Here is a 26,178-nt window from a genome sequence, read left to right on the forward strand (position 1 = left end):
CCAACTGTTCAAGGGCAGTACAGAGTTAAGAATGGAATCTATTGCAAATACTATAGATTAAAAAAAAATAAAAAAAAAAAGACTTCATCCTGTTGAAAAAAAAAAAAAACCGCAGAGTTACTCCCGACTACTCCGGAGGTAAAATAAATGCGAGTAAGTCACGTAAAGCTATTGCACAAACTGCACGGACAATCTCTACATTAAGGAGGCCTTTCCTACTTTAAGATTTAAAACAAAAAACAAACAAAAAAAAAAAACTTAAATAAACACGTCCAGTAAGTTACCACAGATTAACCTGCAACTCAACACCGTATCTCCTCTGAAACTTATCTTGGAATAGCAGTACCGTTTACCCATCTACACAAAAGACAACAAGTAGTCTCTTCCAAAGGGGAAGAGAGAAAGGGGCTGTTTTACAAAGGACAGATAGGAAGGGAGGCCCGCCAACCGGGGACCCGCGGGCCCAGACCATGCAGTAATTCCCATGAAAAATTGAGCTTGAACCTGTGATCTCAGAGAATCCACTTCCTCCCTTGCGCCCTTGTCCCACGTATTTTGCACCTTTCCTCTTTTGCCTCATCTCTGCGCTGGCGTAGCAAGATGCCACCACGTTACCGCGGTTCAGAAGGCGGAGAAACTTAGCAACCGTAAAGCCGCCCGGGACTGTCGTGAAAACACAGCGACTGTACCATAAAGCTCTTCCCAGAAGGCGGAGCGCGGAGCCCCGCCCTGTCTAGGTGGCATCTCCGGGCTTTCCCAGACTGGGAGGGGATGTGCACAGTGATTTAGTGGGGAGTTGGAGAATTCCTCGGGACTAGAAAGGTGGATCTGGGAAGTAACGATAGAACTGTTTAGACGCTTCTCCAAGAAGCTGGGACGAGAGTGAATTGTAACCAGAGTTCCTTAAGCAAAAGCCTGGGCTTTGACAACTTCTGCAAGAGGGGCTGGGCCACTTGTCCCTAGTATAGCCAACAATGTTGACATAAAGGAGACCAGATCCCCCTCCCACTAACACCCGGGGTGTTGACATAAGTTTTTTTTTTTTTGTTTGTTTTTGTTTTTTGTTTTTTTTTTTTTTTTTAAGTTATGGAAAATTTGAGGGCAGGAGAGAAGAGGTATGTTTAAACAGTCCTGGGTTAAGATATGGTCTAGTTGATCATTATCTCAGTTCTGGTTTTCAAGGTGGTCAAAGTCTTTATCGCTGCATCCCTTCGGGAGATCCATCTAGATCCTACAAGGTGAGATCATTCAGTGCTCCAAGGTGCAGCCCTGATGAATAATAGTCCTTATATAGGCAGGAGCCTAGCCTTTGAGACTTTGTTTTCTCCGGACTCAAGGTGACTGCAGGTTTAGGACGATTAATCTTTGTACCTTCAGCCAAAATAAAGGAGACAGATAGACACAAAATGAAGACAGATACCAGACCTTTATCTTGCATTTTGTTACTTGTCTAAGTGACTATTTCAAGAATTTTGGAAGTGAGTAGCGCTTGTGTGGGGACTTGGGAGCTCAGATACACCACACATAGAGATGGGATAGAAATCCCACATACCATGAACATTAAACCTTCAGTGTGATAACGCTAAGTTCTGATTTCCGTAAAAGACAGCAAACAAGAAGCAAGTATCAGTTTGATCGTTCAGGCTTTGCAGCCTAGAGGATTCCTGGGTCTCTGATTTTTCTTGATGACAATCTTGAAAACACTAGGTGAGACATCATGTACAAAATTTTGCAACATCTGGAGATGGGACTTGGAATAACTTTTTCTTGAAACCCTTCCATGACCTCCTTTGTCTGCGGACCAATGATTAAGAATCCTTGGTATTAATAAAGAATGGAAGGTGTGATGTTTCAAGTTTCTTATTACCCAGTAGAGTTGACGTAGCTCTGACTTGGGTGTCACCACTACACTGAAACTGTCCTGGTCAAGACTGGGACTTTTCAGTGTACCAAATTATCTTAATACCACCCTCCTGCCAACAAAACTAACTTCCCTGAAAATATTTTTTAGATAAGGGCCCCCACTCTAGAATTTTCAATCATTATTATTATTTCAGTCTCTTATAGATATCTCTGTCTCACTTCAAGCTAATAATGGTCTTATTGATCCTGTCTCTTTCTAGCGGTTCTGTAGTTCCACGGTCTTTAAATATCACCTCTCTACTCTCAGATTTATAGTTCAACCTCAGCTTCTTCCCTATTTGACATCTTGGTAGAAAGCAGAAATCCTCTGTGACTCTGTGCTGGTTAGTCTTATGTCAATTTGACACATAGACTAGAGTTATCTGGAGGGAGGGGAAACTCAATTGAGGAAAGACAGTCATAAAATCTGAGTGTAAGGCATTTTCTTAAGTAGAGATTGAAGTCGGAGGGCCCAGTCCATTGTGGAAGGTGCCTTCTGGGGATGGGGATGGTCCTGGGTTCTATAAGAAAGCAGGCTGAACAAGCGAGGGGCTTCTACATCAGCTCCTGCCTCCAGGTTCCTTCTCTGAGTTCCTACTCTGGCTTCCTTCAGTAATGAACTATGATGTGGAAGCCAAATAAGCCCTTTCCTCTCCAAGTTTCTTTTGGTCATGGTGTTTTATCTCAGTGACAGAAAAAAAAAATACTGCCAAAGCAGACTACAATGTCATCAAAGTTTGGGAACCACTAAGTAAGGCAAGAGATTATGGCATCTCAAATCAGGATGGAAAGCCATGGAAGTGCTAAGACTTGTTCAGATTCTGAAAATGTTTTTTTTATGATTTCCACAAATCTTCCACTCAGTGTGGGAAAAACAAAAGAGACCTTGACACTCAGTATGAGATCTCAGCTTTTGGATCAAGGAAGGGGAATAATGTAGTTGTTATCTGATATGAAGTGTTTCAGGGGGGCTGGCTTTGGATCTGATTTGAGATGCCTGGTGAGTGGCAAACCATGAGAAGTGTGCTTGAGGTCCCAGTTGAGAGCTTTAGGTGTATGGTGGAGTTTAAAGTTGTGAAACATGGTAAAAGAAGTAAAGAATATCCCATTATTATCAGATCAGAGACAAGACTAATAACTAGCAAGAAAACTGGCCAGACATCTAGGGTGGGGGGAGAAAACCAGCAGAGAGTGGGGGACCTAGAAGCCAAGAGAACGATGTTAAGAAGCAGAGAGTTATCAACTGTGTCACATTCTGTAGATGAGTCAAGGAAGATGAAGATTGTATTGATCAGGAGCCTTGGGAGACCTTGATGAGAACAGTTTTGGGGAAGAAGAAGAGGCCCAGCTCCATTGGAGTAGGTTTATGTAATCACCAATCTTGGTTATCAACTTGACACAGTTGGAAGAGGGAAATTCAACTGAAGAATTGTTTCTATCATATTGGCCTGTGGGGCATTTTCTTGATTGCTAACTGATGGAGGGGGACCTAGCTCAACTGCATGGTACCATCTCTGAGCAGATGGGCCTGGCTGTGTAAGAAAGATAACTGACTATGAACCTGGGAGCAAGTCAGTCGACAGCATCCCTTCGCTGTTTCTGCTTTACTTCCTGCTCGAACTCCTGCCCTGACTTTTCTCAATTCTGGACTGTGGTCTAAAAGTGTAAGCCAAAGAAACCCTTTCCTCCTGAAGTTGCTTTTTGGATAGGATTTTTATTGCAGCCACAGAACACAAACTAGGATAGTTCATAAAAGGTACATAGGAGAAGGTTGGGTGAGTTCAGATAATTTTGAGGAGATTTGTCACAAGGAAGGACAGATAAATGGGGTGGTAGCTAGTAAAGGATCTGAGGACAAGGGTGTGATTCAAAATGGCAGTGGCTTTGCATATGGATCCAGTGGAGAGGGGAGGGCAGGTGTGGTGGATTAAGAAGAGGAAGTGTTCTGTTTAATTATGTGGTTGAAGAGACTCATGGGATCTGATGCAGAAGAGAAGACAAGTTCTCTTTTGACGGACACTTGGATGGTTCATCTATAAACATGCTGGAGTGCAGAGCAGTGACTGGGTAGGGCACGGTGGTGGCTTTGATACTTTCATTGAGTTCCATGGGAATCCATCCTGGCAGAGTAACCAGACTTCTAATCAACCTGACATTAGTGTCCATGTACAGTTCCAGGTGCTAAGGCTGCCATAAAGAACCCAGGTATCAGCTGGGCAGTGGTGGCCCACGCCTTTAATCCCAGCACTTGGGAGGCAGAGGCAGGTGGATTTCTGAGTTCGAGGCCAGTCTGGTCTACAAAGTGTGTTCCAGGACAGCCAGGGCTACACAGAGAAACCCTGTCTCGAAAAACAAAACAAACAGAAGCCAGTTATTTTTAACAGCTCCCAGCCTACTTTAAAGTGATCTAATAGCACTTCTGAATATAGTTAGCCATTGAGGCTTGAAAATCGCCAGGAGAGGGCAGGCTAAGCATGCATTGTATGACTGTATGTGGTGATCTTGTGATATTCATGTTGATTGTCTCTGTTGTGAAGTTTATATTGGCAAAAGTATAAAAAGAAAGTGCAGAACATGTAAGGGGGAAGGTCTCTGAAATTCATATTTCTATTTCAGTATCTTGCTTATGTAGGGAAGACCCGTTTTGTTAAAAATTCAAAGCAATTTTTGAGATACTGTAAATATTTATCTTTAATTCTGCCCACATTTTAATTTTGTTACTTTCTGACCACACACAGACACACACCTAGAGTCCCTGAGCATTGTGTAGTAATGATCAAATTGATGACCAGAAATAACAGTCTGCAGCTGGAGGTTGAAATAATTCAGTTTCCCCTGTACTCGGTTTGATCAACAGAGTAGCCAGTCTTTGTAAGGAAGAAGGTTTTATTTTCTGCTCTCTGCTATTAGGTGGCACTCTAAAAACATTTGTTTTTTGTTTTTTTAAATGTAAGGATTTTTGTAAGTTCAACACCAGGCTTGGCTACATACTGAGACCCTGTCTTAAAAGAAAACAGATACATTAAAAAATAAATAAATAAATAAATAAATAAATAAATAAATAAATAACTATGTAAAAAAACAGGCTGGAGAGATGACTCAGCAATTAGGAATTCCAGCTGTTCTTCCAGAGGTTCTGCTTTCAATTCTCAGCAACCACATGGTGGCTCACAACCATCTGTAATGAGTTCTGATGCCCTCTTCTGGCATGCAGGTATACATGCAGATAGAGTACACATATACATAAAATAAATAAATCGTTTAATAGTTGTTTTTTTTAAGATATAAAGTTTAATTTTCCAAAAGAGTTATTTGAACCTGACTTTCTTCTTCTTCCTCTTCTTCTTCTTCTTCTTCTTCTTCTTCTTCTTCTTCTTCTTCTTCTTCTTCTTCTTCTTCTTCTTCTTCTTCTTCTTCTCCAAATCCAAATGGAATGTATTTGGGGGTAATATTGAGTTTGTGTCTTCCACCTCCCTCATGCACATTTGGGTATCTGGGAACCAGCCCTTGGTTTCTCCTGCCCTGCATCCATATGGATAGCAGCTATCCTTGGAGGAAGTGCATCCGTCATGGCAGGATGCTGAAAACTGTTTGGGAAGGAAAAACGGTCCAGTCCTGCCTGACTGTGGGAAGACAGCAGGGCGGGGGGTGCACAGTCCTCAGTTCACGTGTAATTGCAATTTAAATGAAAATAAAACGTAGAATATCTGCATATTGGGGGAGGAGGCTGGGGCAAATAACCCTCTGTGGTTAGTTTCACTTCCGCTGTGTTTATAAGTGTGGCTTTGTGAATGTGACCACTAAGGGCCCTATCCACCTAGTCCTTGATGTCTGCACCAGTGGTGTGTAGATGTGGCTCTGCTCACTTCTGGAACTGAAGCAAACACTGTTTGGGATTTTGAGGGGGAGGTACCTTTTGCTTTTCGTGCTCTGTTCAACAACATTTGGTAAGTTGTTTCTCTTATGTATTTTGTGCTATGGTTTGTGGAATTTCTTTTTTTAAATAATAGAGGCTTAAAATGAATAGTTCTAGATATACAGCAAACTTGAGAGAATAGTTTCTGTAGCCTTTGGTTATACTGGAGTGGTAGGTTAGTTATGAATGAGTCCATATGACTGCATTGGTGCTAAGTAGTGTCTGTGACTCAGTGAATGGTGGTTCCGAGTGTATATCCAGGGTCCCGGATCTGCTATAGGATCCTACCCAGGATACCATATTACACTTGGCTGTACTGTCTCTATAGGTTCTTCTTGGCTGTCACCTGAGACCGTTCTTGGTTTTGATGGTATTGACAATCTGGAGGGGTGTTGGCCTGGAACTTTGTAGGATTCTCCGCTATTGGCATTTTTTTTTCTGGTATTTTTTTCCTACTTAGATTAGAATTAGGGGTTGGGGGAAGAAGACCACAGAGCTGAAGTCATTCTCATCACACCTCAGGGAGAATAAACAGCATCTCCTCAAGCTGGTGCTGCTGGCCTGCCCTGGATCTCCTGGCTGCCGGGTGGTACTGGGAAATTCCTCCTTCCCCTCTGGCTTCCATACTGTATTCTCCTGAAGGAAGCTGGTACACAAAAAGGGCCCATGGAGTGGGGAACTGTGCTTCTGCCTGTGAGGATGGGGTAGCCACATAAATACTGGAATTCCATATGGGAGACTCGTCTCTCCTCTATGGGCTGACTTTCGAAGAGTGAGTTACAGGTTTCTTGTTTTCCACCTTGTTGAGGCAGGGTGTGTTGTTTCTTTGCTGTTCTGCTCAGCACACTCCAGGTAGCCTGGGAGCTTCTAGCTGATTCTCCTGTCTCCACCTCCTGCCTCAGCAAGCAAGTCAGAATGAGGGACATCCTCCTGCTCACCCTTGACATGTGTCCCGAGGGTGGGGCTGTTGTCAGGCTTGTGCAGAAAAGCACTATTACCTACTGAGCCCTTAGCCCAAGAGAAGTTAGTACTTAAGAAAAAACGAATTTCCCCTTCCTGCTTGTCTTAGTCAGCGTTTCTATTCCTGCACAAACATCATAACTAAGAAGCAAGTTGGGGAGGAAACACTTCCATACTGTTGTTCATCACCAAGGAAGTCAGAACTGGAACTCAAGCAAGTAAGAAAGCAGGAGCTGATGTAGAGGCCATGGAGGGATGTTCTTTACTGGCTTGCTTCCCTTGGCTTGCTCAGCCTGCTCTCTTATAGAACCCAAGACTACCAGCCCAGAGATGGTCCCACCCACAAGGGGCCTTTCCCCCATGATCACTAATTGAGAAAATGCCTTACAGTTGGATATCATGGAGGCATTTCCTCAACTGACGTTCTTTTCTCTGTGATAACTCCAGGTGTGTCAAATTGACACAAAACTAGCCAGTACACTGCTTGTGTGAGTGAGTTTTAGGGCCATGTAAATACCAATATACTAAAATATTAAAGAATAAATATTATTTTGATTTTTTAAAAAAATGAAACATCATTTTAGGCAAGTCAGAATCATCCTCCAAAAATAAAAACAGTTATTTCAGGAATTGTTGGATTCACATGGATGCATGAAAAGAAAAATGTTACATCTCATTGCTGTGACAAACTTGGGAGAGGGGGGGAAAAAGGTTAAATTTTGTTTCATCAGAACTAGATAATATCTATTTACTTACTCACTATTCACCTAGGTGGAAAGTTGGCAGAAAAACCACATGCCCTCTCTGCCTCTGACGGGCACCTAACATTGGACACACTGGCTGATTGGTTAAATGGTAACCACCTCTTTTCCTTCAGGAATTTGAAGGCTTGGCTTGAGAGCTTCTGTAGAATAATTTGCTCTTGACCTTGCTGTCAAGTGACGATTACCTTACTGTGTGACTCTGGACAAGTTCCTTGTCCTCTCTTGTGCTTCAGAGTCCATATCCATAAAATAAGAAACCTGACGTTCCTTCTTTAATTCAACTCCACAGCTGTTCACTGGGAGGGATGTTGAGTTCGTATCACCTTCCTTACTGTCCTTTTATACAGCCATAAGCAAAGACAAGCGAAAGATAGGGAGGCTGAAAGAGGCACGAATAACTGTCAGAAGTCAGTTACTTTAACAGGAAATCAGCACTGGGGCTAGCATAACCCACAGAGCATCACATAAAGATGCTATTCTTGGGCCCAGGGCATGCAAATGTAAATAAACCCTAAAAGCAAAACTAGAGGGCTGACCGTGCAACTGAAACGCAAGCAAAATAACCCGGGCGTGAAGAAGCTCACTGGTCTGCGCAGTCTACATGTGGACTGCTTTGGGTTGGTTCTTTTTTTGCCACCATACTCCACCATTATTACCTCCCTTTGCAGGGAAGCAGATTCTGGTGTGGGTCTCTTTAAGACTTGGCCCTGGGGCTGTCTTAGCTGCACTGCTCCATTGCTTGGGAGCCCTCATCACTGTTAAGCTGCTGGTGACATTTCAAAATGAGGATGCTCATCTCTTCAGCAGCATCTGTTACACCAGGGAACACACCTTGGCTTATGGATGGGAAGCCCACGGCTCAGAGTGACAAGGTGACTTGTGGGAAGTCCCACAGCTCCACGGCTCTGTGGTTGGTAGCAGAATGAGAAGCAAAATGGCCTTTGCCACTAGAGCGCTCAGTTCCATACTGACCGTCTTGCCCCTGGGAGGTTTCTGTTGATTCTCTTCATGGAGGATTCCTGTCCACTTTATAGCGTCCCAGTTTGCCAACCAAATTGCCCTTCTACACAGTCTTTGGATTTGGCACGAAGAATCTGAAACCTGAATTCCTATAACTCCAAGGAATTCCCATTTATTTCCATGTGTCAGTCAGAGGCCGCAAGTTCCTTGTGTACTGGTACTGTGATGTTTTTTGGTGAGAGGCTTACGATTTGGTGTCTGCTTTTGATGCAGCTAAACTCAGTTTAACCCTGCACAGATCTGTGCCAACAGACCATTCTGGACATCATGTACTGTTGTTGTAGTAAATGAAGTCAGTTGAACTTACCCCTGACCCTGAATGAAGCCCAAACCACTGCTTGTGTTCCAGACTCCAGTGAGCATGCTTGCATCTTCCCTAAACTGTGTGTACTTTTAAAAATGTGCTTTAATCTACATCGTTCTGAAGCCAAAGGGCCTTAGCCCCAAGATGACTCTCAGAGCATCTTCAAATCCAAGAGTCCGAGAAGTGTTCGTGTAGCCCAACATCAGTAAGGCTTTTGCTCACTGGTCAATTTGTTCTTTGGGTTTTGTTTGGACTCATTATTCCTTCTGCCCCTGGAATTTGAATTCTAGAATACAGATTGTCCTGGCAAACTATAGATTTTTGTCCAATAGTGGGACCATGCATTTTCTTTGGTCTCCAGTGTCCACAGTGGGGACATGATGGCTAATGTTCTCTGTGATGACGGCTCACCAAGCCACTATTCCATAGAAAATAGCAAAGTTCTCTGTGACTTCCTCATTTTATAGCTGAAGTCACTGACAGGCCTTACTGTAGAGTGGCCATATGTGGTTTCGTTTTTGTAGTGGTGATTTTTAAAAAAATATTTATTTATTTATTATATGTAAGTACACTGTAGTGTGTCTTCAGACACTCCAGAAGAGAGCATCAGATTTTGTTATGGATGGTTGTGAGCCACCATGTGGCTGCTGGGATTTGAACTCAGGACCTTTGGAAGAGCAGTCGGCGCTCTTAACCACTGAGCCAGCTCACCAGCCCCGGTAATGGTGATTTTTAAATTATTTGTTTATTGTACTAGCTGATTTTGTGTGTCCACTTGACACAGCTGGAGTTATCACTGAGAAAGGAGCTTCAGCTGGGGAAATGCCTCCATGAGATCCAGCTGTGGAGCATTTTCTCAATTTGTGATCAAGGGTGGGAAGACCCATTGTGGGTGGTGCCATCTCTGGGCTGGTAGTCTTGGGTTCTATAAGAAAGCAAGCTGAGCAAGCCAGGGGAAGCAAAGCAGTAAGTAACATCCCTCCATGGCCTCTGCATTAGCTCCTGTTTCCTGACCTGCTTGAGTTCCAATCCGGACTTCCTTTGGTGATGAACAGCAGTGTGGAAGTGTAAGCTGAATAAACCCTTTCCTCCCCAACTGCTTCTTGGTCATGATGTTTTGCACAGGAATAGAAACCATAAGACTATTTATTTATTTATTTATTGGTGTTTTGCCTGTGCATATTTCTGTGCACTGTGTGTGTGACTGTTATGCACAAAGGTCAGAAGAGGGCACTGGATCCTGTAGAACCAGAGTTATGGATAGCCATGAGCCACTATGTGGGTGCTGAGAATTGAGCCTGGATCCTCTGCAAGAATGCTCTTAACTGCTGAGCCATCTCTCCAGCCGCAAGTATTTCAGTCAGAAGTCTCTTGTGAAATGTGACTGAGCATGCCCTCTTCCAGAATTTCTGCTAAGCACTTCAAATAAGAACCTAGAATCTTGGCATTTGCAGATGCCTTAAGGTTTATCTAACTCATTACCAGACGGTCATACACATAGGTGCGATTCCCCAGACTTCTCGAGTATCAGAAAACCTTGAAGAACTCATAGTTCCATAAGGAGGAGAAAACCTAAGTAAACCATGGTTAGTGAGCTGGGCATAGTGCTACATACATACCTATGAGCTCAGCACTCCAGAGATTGAGGCAAGAGAGTCATGAGTTGGAGGACAATCTGGGCTGAGGATGCATAGAAACATGCTGTGGGAAGAAGAAAGAGGTGGAGGGAGGGAAATGAAGAGAGAAAAGAGAGATCTTCATAACCAGACCATTTACAGAACAGTAGGTACCTGAGAAAGGAATGATTAGCAATTCAGGAACCTTACTGAAGAAAAAAATTCCAAGAACAAAATCTTGAATAAAGCGTTGTAGTTTACAGGGAAGAAAGGTGGCAGGGCTTCCAGTGTGCCAGGTTTGTGGAAATTCACCAGAACTCCCTTCCCTGGAGAACCATGGAGGGTGTGGGTGGCCAGAGAGTGGACTGCAGGAGACGGACTAGAGAGCCATAGTGCTTCTGACCTTGCACACAATCAGCATCCCACCACATTGAACTGGTATGTGCCAAGCACAAAAGCCATTTACTTGGGTCAGATCTGCAAGCTGAACTAAGAATAGATCATTTCAACCGATGAGCTGTCGTTTTAGTTTGGGGGTCGTGTGTATATAAGGTCCAGTCTGCCTTATTCGGCGTCTGTCTCACTAAGCCCTGTGAGACTAGTGCGGGGGTGGGGGGTGGGAGGGTGCAGCAGGGAGGGTTTGCATATTTCAGAAGGGCTGGTGGCTCTGTTTTTGATGTGCACAGCTGAGTGCTTCCCCACAGAAGTCGTGGCTATGGACTCTGGGTAACCCTCCTGTGTTCCTCATACCACTATCTACGTGGGTAGAGAAAGAGGTTCCAGGACGGCATATCTGCTCTGTGTAGTGTCATCTAGTTTGAGCCTCCCTCCATAGCACCCTGGATCTTCTTCATAAGCATGCCCTGCCTTGTGTACCAGTGACCCGGACACAGGCCAGCTTCTACACATCCTTTGGATATTTACATATTACTGCCCACCCCCCCCCCCCCCCTGCAGATGCCCCATGCCTTAGGTCTGCATACAACCAACCTCCAGGAAGGCGCCTTCCTGTTGAAGTGCAGTGAGGAAGGTCGTTGACTAAACTACTGCATCGTTCCTTCCATGCTTAGGATCCAGCAACAAAACTCCATCCCTGAGAAATGGCATGTAGATATCCTAGCTTCCAGCTGATGACACTTGCTGGAAATAAATGGCATTGGCATAGGTTCAAGCTCACCTGACTAGGGGCATCGGTCTTGCCCACAAACGACCAATGTGTAGAACTTGACCTCCACAGCTCTGGTCACCAGACACGTATTCTCACTTCAGAAGGAGTTAAAGACCTCAGGCAATATCAGAGTAAACCTCCCTAGATACATGTATGTGGCAACCCAATGGTCACATGTTGACCTTTGTCACATGTAATGTGGTGCATGAGGCATTGCGCAGGTTTCAACGAGGCATTGTACAGGTTTCAATGAGAAGCGAGGCTGTTCCTTGATCCTTGGAACATTGAGATCTAGTGGCAGATGCAAAACACAAGCATATTTATGTATTCTCACTTTAGGAGATTTGTATTTTTGTTCTTGAATGAGTCACCGGGGTCTGTTGTGTAGCCCAGGCTGGCCTCAAACTTTTGATTCTCTTGCTTCTCTTTCAAGTTGTGGAATTGATACTCCTCCTGGCTGCTTTTTGTACTTTAAATGTACACATGTTTCCTCTTTGTTCTTTGATTTTTCAGGCTGGTTTTCCTAAGCTGGCAAAAGGAGCAACCGAGCAAGCCAGACATGGAAGAAATGGAGGCATTGGTGGGTGTGGTACCACACTCAGGTAACACCCTTGAAATGACCTTAAGTAGGACCTGGCTACTGTTGTCGGGCAAAGGCTGAGACTCCATCCACAGCTGTCATCCCTGGCTCTTTTAGTTGGATGCTATTTTCTAACAACAAGTTAGGAAGAACTGGATGCCAATCTTAAAAAACAACAAAGCAGTCTATTCATAATGAAGTGGCCTATTCAACTATCAATTATGTATGGGAGGGTTCCTACCGTAAAAATAAAGTTTCTAGAACATGGATTTGGACTCTATGAAATCCAAGGAGGTGACGTGAGACCCTTGGAATAGTAGCAGGTGGCTTTTCTTAGAAGGAGAGAGACAGGCCTATAAAGTGTCTCATTGAATGATGAGTCCCTTTGGAGTCAGTGCAGGCAAAGAGCCTCCCTCAGTGGCCAGGTGGAAGGTCTCTTGGGCCACAGCAAGTACCTCTTTAAGGAAGCCTTGGAGAGGACGCTCCCAGGTATAGGAATAGGGATGTATTAAATCATCTTTGTTTTCAGAGCTGAGAAGGGAAATGTTACTCACCACTATGGAAACAACTCCCTTAGGGGAAATGAAATCAACACTTTTGAACTATATGGGTAGCACCTATCACTTGAAGCCTGCCTGCATACACAAAAAGAGCTACAACTCCCAGGTCCCTTGGACTGAGCTCAGAACTAAGGCGGGGACCCTTTGCTTTAGCAATGAAACAAATTGACCATAGAGCTGCATTGGTTGGGGATCGGTTTCCAACAGTGACAGCTCCTGCTTCTCTCCACCCTTCTTGATAACAAGAAATATGGTCCAAGTTCAGGCCAGTTCATTCCAGCCACCGTTTAATAATACCCATTCATGGTATAAATCCAAGATGGAATATTTTATCCTTTCCAAGTAGTTTTTCATTTTGGGAACAGAGAAAATAATTGTAAACCTGTTATTTTATCTAAATTCTTACCCCAAGCTTCTGCTCGCATCAGATTAATCACTGAATAATACAAAGTTGAAGTAAGAGCCTGGATAGATGGGTTTGTTCCTTGTTTTATGCATATGGCTAAGAGACTGTGTGAATGTTGTTCATACAAGAGTCCCTGAGTTACAAAATAGACACCCATTTATGCCATTTCACAGATGACTGTGCATGAATCCTGACATTTTGAGCTGCTTCCTGCATGTGTTTGGCATGCAGCTGGCCCAGGCCTTAGAGTAGCATACTCTTTTCTTCTCTGCCTCTTCCTCTCTGGCTGAAGCCACAGAGCCAGCAAACACTTCATATTTAGTTCTAATTTGGTTCTGAAGTTGAGCCAGGATGGATTCCTCCAGTTGAGATCAATCATTTTCTGGGATGGAAAGATCCAGCTTTTTCATCCGTGACAGCAGACACATGAGGTGTCAGCCCTTTAAGCTTTGGCACGTATGTGGCTCTGCCCGGGAATCTTCTATGGTGTGTGAGCTCCAGAAGGCAGCAGAATCTGTGCTAGAAGAAGCAAGACTGAAGAGGTGGTGGGATCGTGTGTGTGCGCGCATGATGTTTGAGAGACCCACATCTGGAGCCCAGTGATGTACTCTGGGACTTCTGCGTAGGCTGCTACCCTGGGTTCCCACTGAAATGCCTCATTAATTTATCAAAGAACAGGACCTTCTTAGGCCACACTAAGCCTCATACCCTCTTTACAGGAGCTCGGAGTAGCACCTCTTGGGACTGGCTATTCCAGTTCATTCCAAGGCGTTTCCCCTGGTAAACAGCAAGCAAGCACTGGGTTAGGATAATTTCTAGCACTTTTGCCTCAGAAACCAATCCATTAGCTCCTTCTATTCAGGCAGCACCAAGAAGGTATATTTATAAACCTAAAGCACAGCTTTCCTTGAGTTTATGGCTCTGGCCAGCCTTTCATCTCATAATCAAGTCATCACGTAAGCAAATGACTGCTGCAGACTTCAAAGATCTACTGCTCCTGATTTTGATTTTTGTCTTGCTTAAGGAAGTAACTGCTAATGTCAGTGAAGAAGCATAAGGCAGGGGTGGTTTCCCCAATTTAATCTCCAAGAAGCATTCTATCTGTCTGTCTATCTATCTATCTATCTATCTATCTATCTATCTATCTTCCTACCTATCCATCCACCCACCCACCCACCTACCCACCTTTCCACCCACCCATCCACCCATCCATCTGCATCCCGACCGTAGGTAATTTCCCCTCCCTCCTCTCCTCCCAGTCTCTCCTCCATATCCCCCTAACTCCCACCCCATCCACCCTTCCTTTGTTCCTCTATAGAAAGGGGCAGGCCTCCCATGGATATCAGCCAGCCATGGTATATAAACTTGCAGTAAGATTAGGCACCTTTTCTCCTATTAATATAGACAAGGCAATCCAGTAGGAGGAAAGGCAAGCAGCAGAGTCAGAGACACCCCCTGCTCTGCTCTTAGGAGTCCCACAAGAAGATCAAGCTACATAAATGTAACATATGGGCAGAGGGCATAGGTCAGCCCCATGCAGGCTCCCTGGTTGGTAGTTCAGTCTCTGTGAGCCTCTTTGAGTCCAGGTTAGTTTTCTTGTGGTATCCTTGACCCCTCTGGATCCTGCAATCTTTATTAATTTGTGTGTGTGTGTGTGGTATTAGGGACTGAGCCCAGGACCTCATGAGTGCTAGTTAAATACTCTACTACTGAGCTATACCCTCATTCCTTTATTTTCACCTTCTGTATGCATACATGATGTATGCATTTGCATGTGTCCCTGTGTGTGTGTGTGCACATGTATGTAGATGTGCACATGTGGGCATATACGTATGGAAGCTAGATTAAATGCAGGCTGTTTTCCTCAGTTGCTGTCCACCTTCTTTTTATTTTTAAGATTTTATAAATACTTAATTGATAAATAATCCATATAATATACAATTTGCCTGTTTGCACAATTTGACAGATTTTAGTCCAGCATCCTCATAGGCCTGTGACACCATTACCGCTTTCTACTTTCGAGCATTGTTTTGGTCAATTTCATAGGTGCATATAATGTACTGTGAGTCCAGTCCACCTTATTTTTTGAGATAGAGTTTCTCATTAACCTGGAACTTACCGATTATGCTAGGCTGGCTGGCCAGGAAGCTCCAGAGATCTGCCTGTCTCTGTCTCCACAGTGCCAGGATTAAAGCTAGCCCACCATAGTTTTTATCTAAGTGCTGGTGATTGAACTCTGGTCCTCATCCTGTGTCACAAGCATTTTACTGACTGAGCCATCTCCCCAATCTCTATTTTCAACCTCTTATTTTGAGATAAGCTCTCACTGAGTCTCTCAGGCTGGTTTAGAAACCACAGTCTCCCTGTCTCAGCCTCTGAGTAGCTGGGAGTGTAGTCATGGACCACCAGGCCCAGCTGAAAGGCATCCATTGGAGGGGGAATCCCTAAATTGTTTCAATGCTTCCGTTTACCACCCTTTCAGTTTCAAAGGAGGACTCTCAGATTTAGCAGCTTTGAGATTTCCCCTCCTCAGTTAGTGGATCTCCTAAAACTTACGTTTGGTGAACAACACCCAGCTTCGTTGGTTTCTGAGAACATGCAAATACAAGTTTGCACCTAGAGAGTGATGTTGAAACCAGATGCATGGTGGTTAACATTGATTCTCAACTTGACAAGACCCAGAATCACCTAGGAGACCAGCCTACGAGCATGTCTATGAGGGAGTTCCTGCACTGGGCTAATTGGGGTGGGAAGTCCCATTCTGAATGTGGGTGGCACCATTCCCTAGGTTGGGGTCCTGGACTGAATAAAATGGCAAAAGTGAGCTGTGCCCCGGTATACATTACTCCTTGCTTCCTGACCACAGACCATATGCTTTGCACAGATAATACAAAAGTCTCTGATATAAAGCGCAACCAGTACAAGGACCTGAGAATTAGGTCCTAAATTGGGACAACCCCTCAGAGCTGCTTCCAAACGTGCTAACAGACAGGTGGAAATGACTGGGGTGTTCTGAGGCATTTTGATTGTGTGCATTGGCAAGGCAGAGGCAAAGATCCTTGGCCCACCCTCAACCTGTAATTCTGTATATTCTGTTTATCCCTAGTTGACTGCGATCTATTTAAAGAACCTGTGAGGAAAAGACGCAGGTTGCATCGAGACCGGCACTTCCAGGCCTTTCCTTCTGCAGAGCAAAGTGCTCTTAAGGAATGTGAGTGTTGTGAAATGCTGGTATGGCCCATGGGGTAGCATGACTCTGTTAGGAACGTGTGAAGATGCTCAGAGGGAAAGATGTTCAATTCTGAAGGCCAGGAGACATCTCTGCATGTATTTGCTCCATAGAGTCTCTACAGACTTCTGTAATTTGGCTGTTTATCTCCAGGCTGCTCTGAGGAGGGGTGTTATCAAAATAGCCTTTTCCTAATGAATAGACGACAGATGCTTAGCTAGGTGCCTTGGTGGGTGTTTATACAGCATCTGCAGAAGAGAATGATCTAGAAGGGCTAAAGTCCATGGCAGCACATAACTTCTGTGGTAAGGGGGCACAGCATGCGCTGGTCTGTAGAAGTGGTCAGCTCTGACACAGTGAGTACCTAGCTCCAGTGGAGGACAGCTTGCTCTCTGATTTAATTAGCTTCTCCTTCCACTGAGCTATCCCCCTTCCATGTAGTATTCGGCAGCTTCCTTTGGAGACTTGGTACTTTTACTCTGCCAGATACATCCCAGACACTCCATTTCTGTTGATTCCAGATGAAAAACTGGAGTGTCGGACCAGGAGGGTCTTGAGCAACACTTATCAGAAATTGATTCAGTCTGTCTTCCTGGATGACAGCATTCCCAGCGGACTCAAGTATCTCATGTGAGTCTGGGATCTGCACCTTACTATCTGATGCTACCCTCCTTCCCCAAGAAAAACCGAAAGTGCTTTTAATTAGAAGTAGCTTAGAACAATAGGAGGAAAATCCCTATGGCTGCAGGCTTTCTTTTTAAAACATTGATAGTCGCCATTTGTTGTGTGGTCACTGTTGACAGATTCTCTACTGTACACTTTACAAACCCACAGTTTCATTTCATCCTCTTAACGCCCCTATAAAGTAGGAGCTAGTGGGATTGTCCCATTTATACTGAAACTGATGCTCAGGGAGGCCAAGTCATCGAGCCAAGTCACACTGTGGATAAGTGGAAAGGCTCCAAACCGAGCCAAACCATGTATTACTGAGTTCATGAACTGTTTATCCTGAAGCCCCTGGGAAAGTCAAGGAAGTTGTTGACTTTGCTCATGGCACTCTGGGATGCTCCCCGGACTTCTGCATGAGTTTTGTTAGAGACAAGAATATGCAGCTTCCATGGAGCACAAACATGTCTATGTGAACAGTACAATGTTTATGGAGAACTATCTTTACCAAGCATTTTTAATCTAGTTCCATTTGCTTCCCCATCCCAGGTTCGTGTAGTAAACGGGGACAAATGTTCCCCCTTGTTCAGATAAAGGAAGGGTACAGCGAGTTACCCAGGACTAGAGCTTGGTTTCTTTGCATTCTGTTCTGGTGTGGTCTGTTTCATAGTTAATGTATATTTTGGAATGGATGCAGAAACCGGCTTCTTGCCTTGATTGAAAAATCCCCACTGGAGCCGGTCTATGTGGGGTTCTTGGGAATCACTGGAGCTGGCAAGAGCTCTCTGATCAATGCCCTCATCCAGCAAGCCATGTTTCTGCCTGTGTCTGGAGAAAGTGTTTGCACATCGTGCATCGTACAAGTGAGCTCTGGCCGCTGTGAGCAGTATGAGGCCAAAATTCACCTTCTGTCCGATCAGGTAAGCTGGCCCTCTCTCCTGCTCTCCCTTTCTTGTCTTTTCCATCTTCTCTTTTTTCTTGCTCTTCCCTCTTTTCCTTTCTTCCCTGAATTTTTTCTCTTTGAACCACCATAGATTGCAATCACATTCATTGTAAGTACAGCACAGAGGTTAGGGAGATGGCTTTGTTGGTAAAGTGCTTGCATAGGCTTAAGTTTGGACCTCCAGCCTCCATGGGGGGTGGGGAGAAGCATGTGTGTCTGTAATCTCAGCACCGGGGAGACAGAGATACTCATTGGCAGGCCAGCCTAGCCGAATCGGTGAGATTCAGTGAGAGACCCTGTCTCAGTCAATTAATGAATAAATGTGGAGATATGATTGAGGAAAACATCTGATATCAACCCCTGCCTTAACACACATGTGGGCAAACATGTACACATATGCACAAACAACTACAGCATGTTTGTATAATGAAACACAATGACATGAGAATATTCTGTAGAGTGAGATGGGGCTTCTTCTGGCTTTGGCTCTGAGGCAAGTCCTAATGAGACCCTTGGGCCAGCCATTCCTCTCTTTAAGCCTCTGCTTTCCCCTTATTCTAGTTTCCTTTCTGTTGCTGTGACAAACATCCAGATGAAGGCTAACTGAGGGATGGAAAGGGTTTATTTCCTTGCTTTACTTCCAGGTCACAGTCTGTCATTGAGGGAAGTCAGGGCAGGAACTCCAAGGCAGAAACCATGAGGAACTGCTGCCTGTTGGCTCACTCCCTGGCTGGCTCAGGCTCATCCTCAACTTGATTTTTATGTAGTTCAGGACCACTTGCCCCGAAATGGCATCACACACCATAGGCTTAACCCTCTTCCATCAGTTGAGAAAATCGAGACAGTCCCTCACAGACATGAGCACAGCCCAACAGTTCCTCAGGTGAAGCTCCTTGTCTCGGGCGTCTCCAGGCTGGTGATGGAGCCAACCAGGACATCTTGTCATTTACAGGACAAGAGATTTGGGGCAGCTGGGTTTCTGCTTGCAACCTCTGACCCTCCCTGGGGCTCTATGCTCCGCTCTCTCTTGTTACCATTCCCTCTGTCTATCACCCTGTCACAAGCAATGTGGCCCTCCTTGCTCTGCCTTGGCAGGAGTGGAAGGCAGAACTGAAGGACTTGACTAAGCTCCTGCACAGAGCAGAGCAGTCTGGGGAAGAAGAGGCAGACTCATGGGACAGGGACGATGCAGCGGAAGAAGCTGCCCAGAAGCTACGGATGCTCTATGGCCATGGGGCAGAAAGGAGGCACTACGAGGAGTTGCTAAGGCTGAAGCCCAGAGGGAGGATTCCCAACTCGAGAACCATCACTCTAAAGGCAGAGGAGGTAACGTCAAGATTTCTTTTTCCTTTTCATACATCTTATGTATAACACTTGAATCTATCCAGGGGAGTTATCCAAGGTACAGTGAGTGATTTTTTTTGGGGTGGGGGAGTAAACTGGTACCCAAATCCACCATTATCCACCATCCAAGGTATCTTTCATTGTTTATGCCTACAGATGGTAACCTTTGATTTCCAAATGGAGATTTTATGCTTAGAAAAGACTACAGTCAATTGAGAATGAATTTGGGATGGCTTTGAATGAAAATGAATATATGTATAGTTATTATATTATACATACCCATTATGTATTACTTCATTGCATATTATCTCTACATAATATAATATGTATATTATATTATATAATATAGTAACTATATAAAGGCTTAAGTCTGTGAAATTTACTCGTTTTTCTCATAAAAGACATTTGGGGACACTAGGGTCTTAGATTGATCTTGTGACTCAGCCATGTGAAATTCAACATCTCTGTGGTGTCCTTGGTCATCAGTGGTGCTTGTTGCCTCTTAGCCATAGGGTTGCTGCTGAAGTGCCAGACATTCCAGTCTCATGGAAAGAAGTAGAGAAGTAGATGAATGCTGGCACCAAACGTATCTCTCCTTCCAGGAAGTGAAGACATCCCCAGAAATACCCTAGATAAACCTGTGTGGATGTCATTGTTCAGAATCGGGCTGAGTGGCTCTTCTTAGCTGCTCTAGACAAGGCAGGAGCCCGACTTGTCCTGAGCAACTTAGAGCATCCTCACTCCCTAGCTCCCTAAACAGACGGACATCCAGCTGCTACGAATGAAGACCGGGATGCTCATCCTACCTTTAGAATTGGCATAGATTTTAAGCACTTTTTTTAAAAAAAAGAAACTTCATTCTTTCTTGCTTTCTTTCTGGAACATTCTGCAGACATTGATCGACAGTGATCACTGTACATTCCAGCCTTTCTGCTCTCTGAGGTGTCTCAGTTGAGAAGTACTGCTCTCATTGCCGGTATGAATGGGTCATTGTTCCCAGTGTGTCTAAGCAGGAACAGGAGGATGGAAATTACGCCCTCTCCCACTTACTGTTGAAATGTTCTGGAAAAACCTACATATCAAATTATATATATATACACACATATATATGTATATATATATATATTTGGAAGTTTTAAAAACTAAAACCCTTTTAAAAGATCAATTTTCTGATCAATTTTTAATTTGGAAAATATGATTATCATGTCGTGATTGACTTTCTATAATTATCCACGAGATTTCCAGTAATTAAATTCTTCACAGTTGCCTTTTGCCATGTGGAAAAAATATGCTCTAGGCAACATTTAGAAAAAAAATCACATTAATTTTAGAAGCAAATGGGACTTAGGAAATAAATTTAGTATCCTGTAATTTTTCTGGACTCCTCTTCCAAGCTGAGTTGGCTTGCAACATCTGAAAGCTAGGGAGCTTTCTAGTATTCCAAGCTGTCTTGAACTCACTGTGTAGCCAAAGATGGCCTTGAACTCCAGATTCTTCTGTCTCCATCTCCTGAGTGGTAGGATTATAAATAGGTCCCAGTTTATGCAGTAGTGCAACTAAACCCAGGGCTGTGTGCATGCTAAGTAAGCACTCTATCAGTTCTACACTTCTAGCCCCACTGAGTTCTAAGTATTTATTAATGTGTGTGTGTGTGTGTGTGTGTGTGTGTGTATGTATGATTTTTTTGTGTGTGTGAGTGTGCATATGTGTGAGTCTGTACACCCATGGAGTCTGGAAAAGGGATTCCTTTGAGTAGGAGTTATAGGCGGCTGTGAGCTGCCCAGTGTGCGTGCTGGATCTGAACTCTGGGCATTGTGATTGAGCAGCAAGTGCTCTTATTCACTTAGACACCTCTCCAGCCTGGACGAAGTTAAGGAGCTTGAACTTGCAGGTCTCTAGAGCCTTTCTAGGCTCTCAATGTCTAGTCCTGGCAGAGACCCTCCAGGCTTCCTGATGTCTATTGTCTAAGGACTTCCCACCATCCCTCAGCATTCCTTCAAGGACTCTGCAGCACAGTCAGCCCAGGATAAAGAGCTGTCAGCATGACTGGTATGTGCAACCTGTCCTTCCTCTGCAGGCAGAAGAGCTTTCTGTTAAGCTGGACCCCTACATCAGGACCAGGAGGAGAGACTGGGATGGGGAATCAGCAGAGACACCAATCTGGCCCTTGATCAAATATGTGGAAGTGATTCTTCCCAGATCTGCACTGATCCCAGAAGGGGTTGTCCTGGTAGACATTCCAGGCACAGGTGACTTCAACAGCAAGAGGGATGAGATGTGGAAAAAGGTGATTCTTCTTCATGAGGCTCAGCCCTCATCCCTCTACTCCTCCACCCCTTCAAAGAAGCAAGTTGGGATTTTGTGAGCTTGATGACATTTTACTCCCTCCTGTTCTGTGTTCGGGTGTTAAACAGGGCAGGGGCTGTACACTGATGTCCACAGAAACTGGGGAAGAGGAATCAGCAGAGGGAGGTTGTGTAGCTGGGACTAGCGTATATGATGTACGAGAAGAACAGCCACAGAGAGGCCAAAGGGAAACAGAGGAAAGGGATACGGTGGCCGTGAGCACCAAGGGGACTGAATTAGCAAGTTTTCTGTGGTTGGAATAGAATGTCCTGACAAAAAGAAGGATTCGTTTTGGCTTACAGTTCCAGAGGGGATACAGTCCATCATGATGGAGAAGGCATGGCGTCGGGAGCATGGGGCCTGCCGAGCAGTCAGCAAGCTCGGCGATCACATTTCATCCTCACATGGGAAAGAGAAAGAGACAGACAGATATACGGACATGTTTATGGGGGGGAGGGGGGAGAGAGAGGAAGAGAGAGAGAGAAACAGCGAGAAACAGAAACGGACACACACACAGAGAAATATCAGACACACACACACACATGGGCAGGGGGAATACTGATGAGACCAGAAAGTGGGGCTGGACTGTCAGAAATGTCTCATAGCTTCCCCAACACCACCAGCACCGCCAGGAACCAAGTGTTCCCAACCTGAGTTTGAGCAGAGCATTTCCCATTCAAACCATAGCAGAGGCCAAGGGTGCAAGGCACAGAGAAGTCAGTCATTGAAGAGCCTACATAGGGCTCTGCATCTGTACTGGCAAGGTGGGGAAGGATGATGTTCCTCGGGAGGGAAAGGTCATGGGATGTGTGCAGGAGGGAAGAGCTGAAGGGAAACCTGGAGCTGTTCAGCTTCATCCTGCTGCTTCTGGGAAACGGGAAGGAATAGAAGGACCAGGGTGTTCTTGGAAGAAGGGGCAGGTGTGGTAGGAACACAGGTTCCCACTGGATGGGGACGGGGATGGACGACCAATGTCATCACTGATTACTAGTAGCATAGCAACCATTATAAAAATGTCTTGCCACTCTGCCTATGGAGTCATTCACACTAAGGCATTGTCTGCCTTGACAGCTGAAACAGTGAATGTTCAGAGAAGGAAAGTCACTTGTCCAAGGCCAGCAAGTGACAGAGATTAACTGATAATCAGGTTATTAACTGATCCACAGGGCTCCTGCCTCTGCCCCCACCCATTTTTCTCCTCCTTTAGGTCATCCACATCCTTTGCCCTGGTCAATGGCTTGGGACTGGCCGTGTGAACTTTAGTTTTCCTCAGGTCTTCACCCCAACCTTGGCTAGGTTTAGGCCAAGCAGAGTGACAGCTGGAGAGGGGCCACTTCTCCCCCCAGGTGGAACAAGGCTACAGCTAGTGTTTGATGTACTGGGCAGCTTATCAAAGCCAGAGATCTGGCCTGGGTCGTGCTCCGAGGAGGTTGGCTACAGGGACAAGCTAGTTCCCAGAGTGCTTTGCCTGGCCTCACTCCCCTGCATTCCTGAGGATTTTCTTGGCAGCCTCTCACAGGAAGTAACTAAAGGCATCCTCTTCAGAGGAAGAACAGTCTGTAAGGACAAGGCTCCTTGCCACCAACTCTGTTGTCCCTAAAAAGATGACAATAATTTAGACGTCCTGGCTTTGCTACCTAGATGTTGTTGCATGACTTTGGGCATTGTTACCTAACCCTTGGATGCTCATTGTCATCTTTGGGAGGGATGAGGGTGGAGTTGGCAGACTGCCACCTCATCCCTACTCTGAGGTCTGGTTGGCTTTTTTTTTTTTTTCCTGTGACTTTTACTACAAAAAGATCCTGGTAGTCAGGGCTTTTGTATGGGGTCTGACATTTAAGCATCACAACTTTTTAGGACTGCTATCATTTCCCCTCTTACTGCATGTTTATTGAGTGCCTGTAGCTTGCTTAGACATGGAGAGGCAAGGGTGAAAGAGGCCTATTCTCAAGCAGCTCCCACACTGATGGGCTACAGCCTTCCATACCAGAGAACATGCATTATCCACCATGGACACTGAAGAGTCCCAGGCGTCTCTAAGTTGACTCTGGTTTGGGAACGGGTTGGGTGGGGGAAGGCTGCAAGCAGTTTTATGTTGTCTAAATATTGGTCTATTGCAAATAGACGAGAATCAGAGTCCAAGCATGTGTGGCTCTGGGTGTCTCCCTTGTTTCTCGGGGACTGGCTTCTTCTCTTTAGAGGGTTTTGTCTAACCCACGGGACACATTCTTTAAACCACAGTCTGTGAAACAAAAGGCTTGGGGGTCAGAGAGAGGTGGGGAGGCACACGCAAATGACGTCATCAGATTGTCCCCTCCTGGTGCGGCCAGAGCACTTCTGTGTCTAAAATCAAGCACACTGCATCCCTTCCAAGGCATTTGCCATGAGCTAGAGTCTGAGTTAAGGGAAGATACTCAGCTCTACCTTCTCACAAAGGCAGCTGAGAGAGGAATGCCCCGCAGCAGTGAGGGACAGCACACAGGGCCCTCAGCAGGCAAGTTAGGAAATTGGCCTAAACACAAATTCTGCCACTCATCAGCTATTAGCCTTGGGGAAAACTAATATGAAACTCACTGCCATTATTAACTCAAGGTCCCTCAACTTTGTAACATTTGAGGCCAGACAATTCTTTGTTATAGGAAGGTCTTCTGGGCATTGTTAGCTGTTTAGCCTCTGGCTGTCAGTATTTCAAGTTGTAACAATTAAAAATATCTTCAGAGAGGCTGGAGAGATGACTCAGGAGCTAAGTGCACTTGCTGGTGCTCTAGCAAAGGACCGGAGTTCAACTGTCAGCATCCATGGTCACTGGGCTCACAACTGTCTGTAAGCCCAGCTCCAGAGTATTGGGCACTCTCTTCTTGCCTCTGTAGGTACACATACATACATCACACACAGACACACACAGACACACACCCATGCATTCATGCATGTACTCACATGCAGGCACATAAACACACATATGTGCACAACAAACAACATTCTTTTTAAAAAAATCTTCAGCTATTTCCAAGTATCCTCTGAGGTATAGGATCTTCACTAGTTAACATAATTGGTCCTAACCAGAATAATGAGAGCATTTTCAGGTGACAAATCAGCCATACCTTTATGTGCAACATACTGTGTTGAAAAACTGAAAATCAACTTGTCTTTTGAGTCAGATCAGCATTTCACAAATTCAGAGGTAAGACAGACAATATACCAAGAAGCATGTCACAGGGCCATGCATAATTGTCACACAGAAGATGAACATTTAATAAAGCAGTGTTGATGCTATGAATGTCATGTTCAATGGCTTTGGAAATGTGAATTATAGGTTATCTAGCTTCTTGTTAGGCAACCAAAGATAGTTTTTGAAAAACCCTCTCCTAGAGGGTAATTGAGGTGACTCACATGACTGATGGTTCTGGGCCTAGAGGGTTGAGTTGTATGTAGAACTCTGTCAATCATTCTGTAGGAAGCCAGGAGTCCTGGTGGGTCAAGAGATTGAGATTCTGTAGATTCAAAGGTGAAAGGCTCAGAGAGCCCTTTCCTCTAGGAAATATGACTGCCCTGGGCAGTCAGAAAGAACCTGTAGTGGGGAATTGATCTGTGTAGGATTTCCAGAAGAGGTGGTCTGCTCATCTGTGGTAATTCAGTAAAGAGCCTTGACAGACAAATGGAGACCAAGCTAAGTGTGTAGCTGGTGCACACACAGGGGTCCATGAGCCACTTTGTTGGTCGGTGCAGAGAGTGGAGTGGGAGCTCTGAGTGAGAGGCGGGAGGGAGGGAGGAAAAGTGAGAGATCCATCCTTGAACCAGTCTCTATAACTGAGATGCCAGTCACATTCTGACCCTTGCTGTGGGCGTGTCCTGCAGACCATTGACAAGTGTTCCATGATCTGGGTGATCAGCGACATCGAGCGAGTTTCTGGAGGAAAGACCCATGAAGACCTTCTGAGCGAGAGCATCAAAGCCTGCCAGCGTGGCTTCTGCAGGGACATCGCCCTGGTGGTCACCAAAACAGACAAACTCCACTTGCAGGAATATCTCAGGTATAGCAATAAGCTTGTAAGGTTTTGCAGGGCTAGCCAGCCTGGGGACTTTCTTTCCTGGGTTCTGGCTATGAAAGTGACCCAGGCTTTGCCAAGTGACTGTGAGGGATGAAAAAGAAGTCTGTGCAACATGTTGAGATGTCAAGATGCCCGGGTGGGTTGGCTCAAGAGTCAGATGCCTGGGTGGGTTGGATCAAGAGTCGAAACCATGTAACATTCCGAGGACAGTTCTGTGCTAAGCCACTATTTTCTATGCACCTGAGGCACAATATAGAAATAATGCTTCCTGTCCCCAGAAACATGGAAATGTAGGTTTCCTGCCACCAGGAGGAACATACCATAAAACTATCCAGCCATACCTGGATGTCCACACCATAAAAGCCTGATGGAGCTTCCAAAAGTGCCAGGTTTTACTTCAGTATT

General features: G+C 44.9%; 2 protein-coding genes across 3 annotated transcripts in view; one reads left to right on the forward strand and one right to left on the reverse strand.

Annotated features, from left to right (window-relative positions):
• Window positions 1-686, reverse strand: part of Elp3 (elongator acetyltransferase complex subunit 3) — a 62,587-nt gene extending 61,901 nt beyond the window's left edge. The window contains exon 1 of one of the 2 annotated variants that reach the window (XM_021181881.1): window positions 562-686. In XM_021181881.1, coding sequence (XP_021037540.1) covers window positions 562-580 — 19 coding nt within the window. In that variant the 5' untranslated portion in view covers window positions 581-686. Of the gene's footprint in view, window positions 1-504 lie in introns of both variants that reach the window. The other variant, XM_021181880.1, reaches the window with a different exon arrangement.
• An 11,808-nt stretch (window positions 687-12,494) lies between these two features.
• The window catches only part of Nuggc (nuclear GTPase, germinal center associated), a 44,255-nt gene continuing 30,571 nt past the window's right edge, over window positions 12,495-26,178 (forward strand). Inside the window, exons 1-8 of the mRNA XM_021182542.1 lie at window positions 12,495-12,524; window positions 13,916-13,976; window positions 16,303-16,407; window positions 16,947-17,055; window positions 17,789-18,011; window positions 19,130-19,360; window positions 21,456-21,665; window positions 25,580-25,755. Of these exons, the coding sequence (XP_021038201.1) occupies window positions 12,495-12,524; window positions 13,916-13,976; window positions 16,303-16,407; window positions 16,947-17,055; window positions 17,789-18,011; window positions 19,130-19,360; window positions 21,456-21,665; window positions 25,580-25,755 (1,145 nt within the window). The remainder of the gene's footprint in view (window positions 12,525-13,915; window positions 13,977-16,302; window positions 16,408-16,946; window positions 17,056-17,788; window positions 18,012-19,129; window positions 19,361-21,455; window positions 21,666-25,579; window positions 25,756-26,178) is intronic.

This window comes from Mus caroli, chromosome 14 (genome assembly GCF_900094665.2).
Source record: "Mus caroli chromosome 14, CAROLI_EIJ_v1.1, whole genome shotgun sequence".
Classification (NCBI taxonomy): Eukaryota; Metazoa; Chordata; class Mammalia; order Rodentia; family Muridae; genus Mus; species Mus caroli.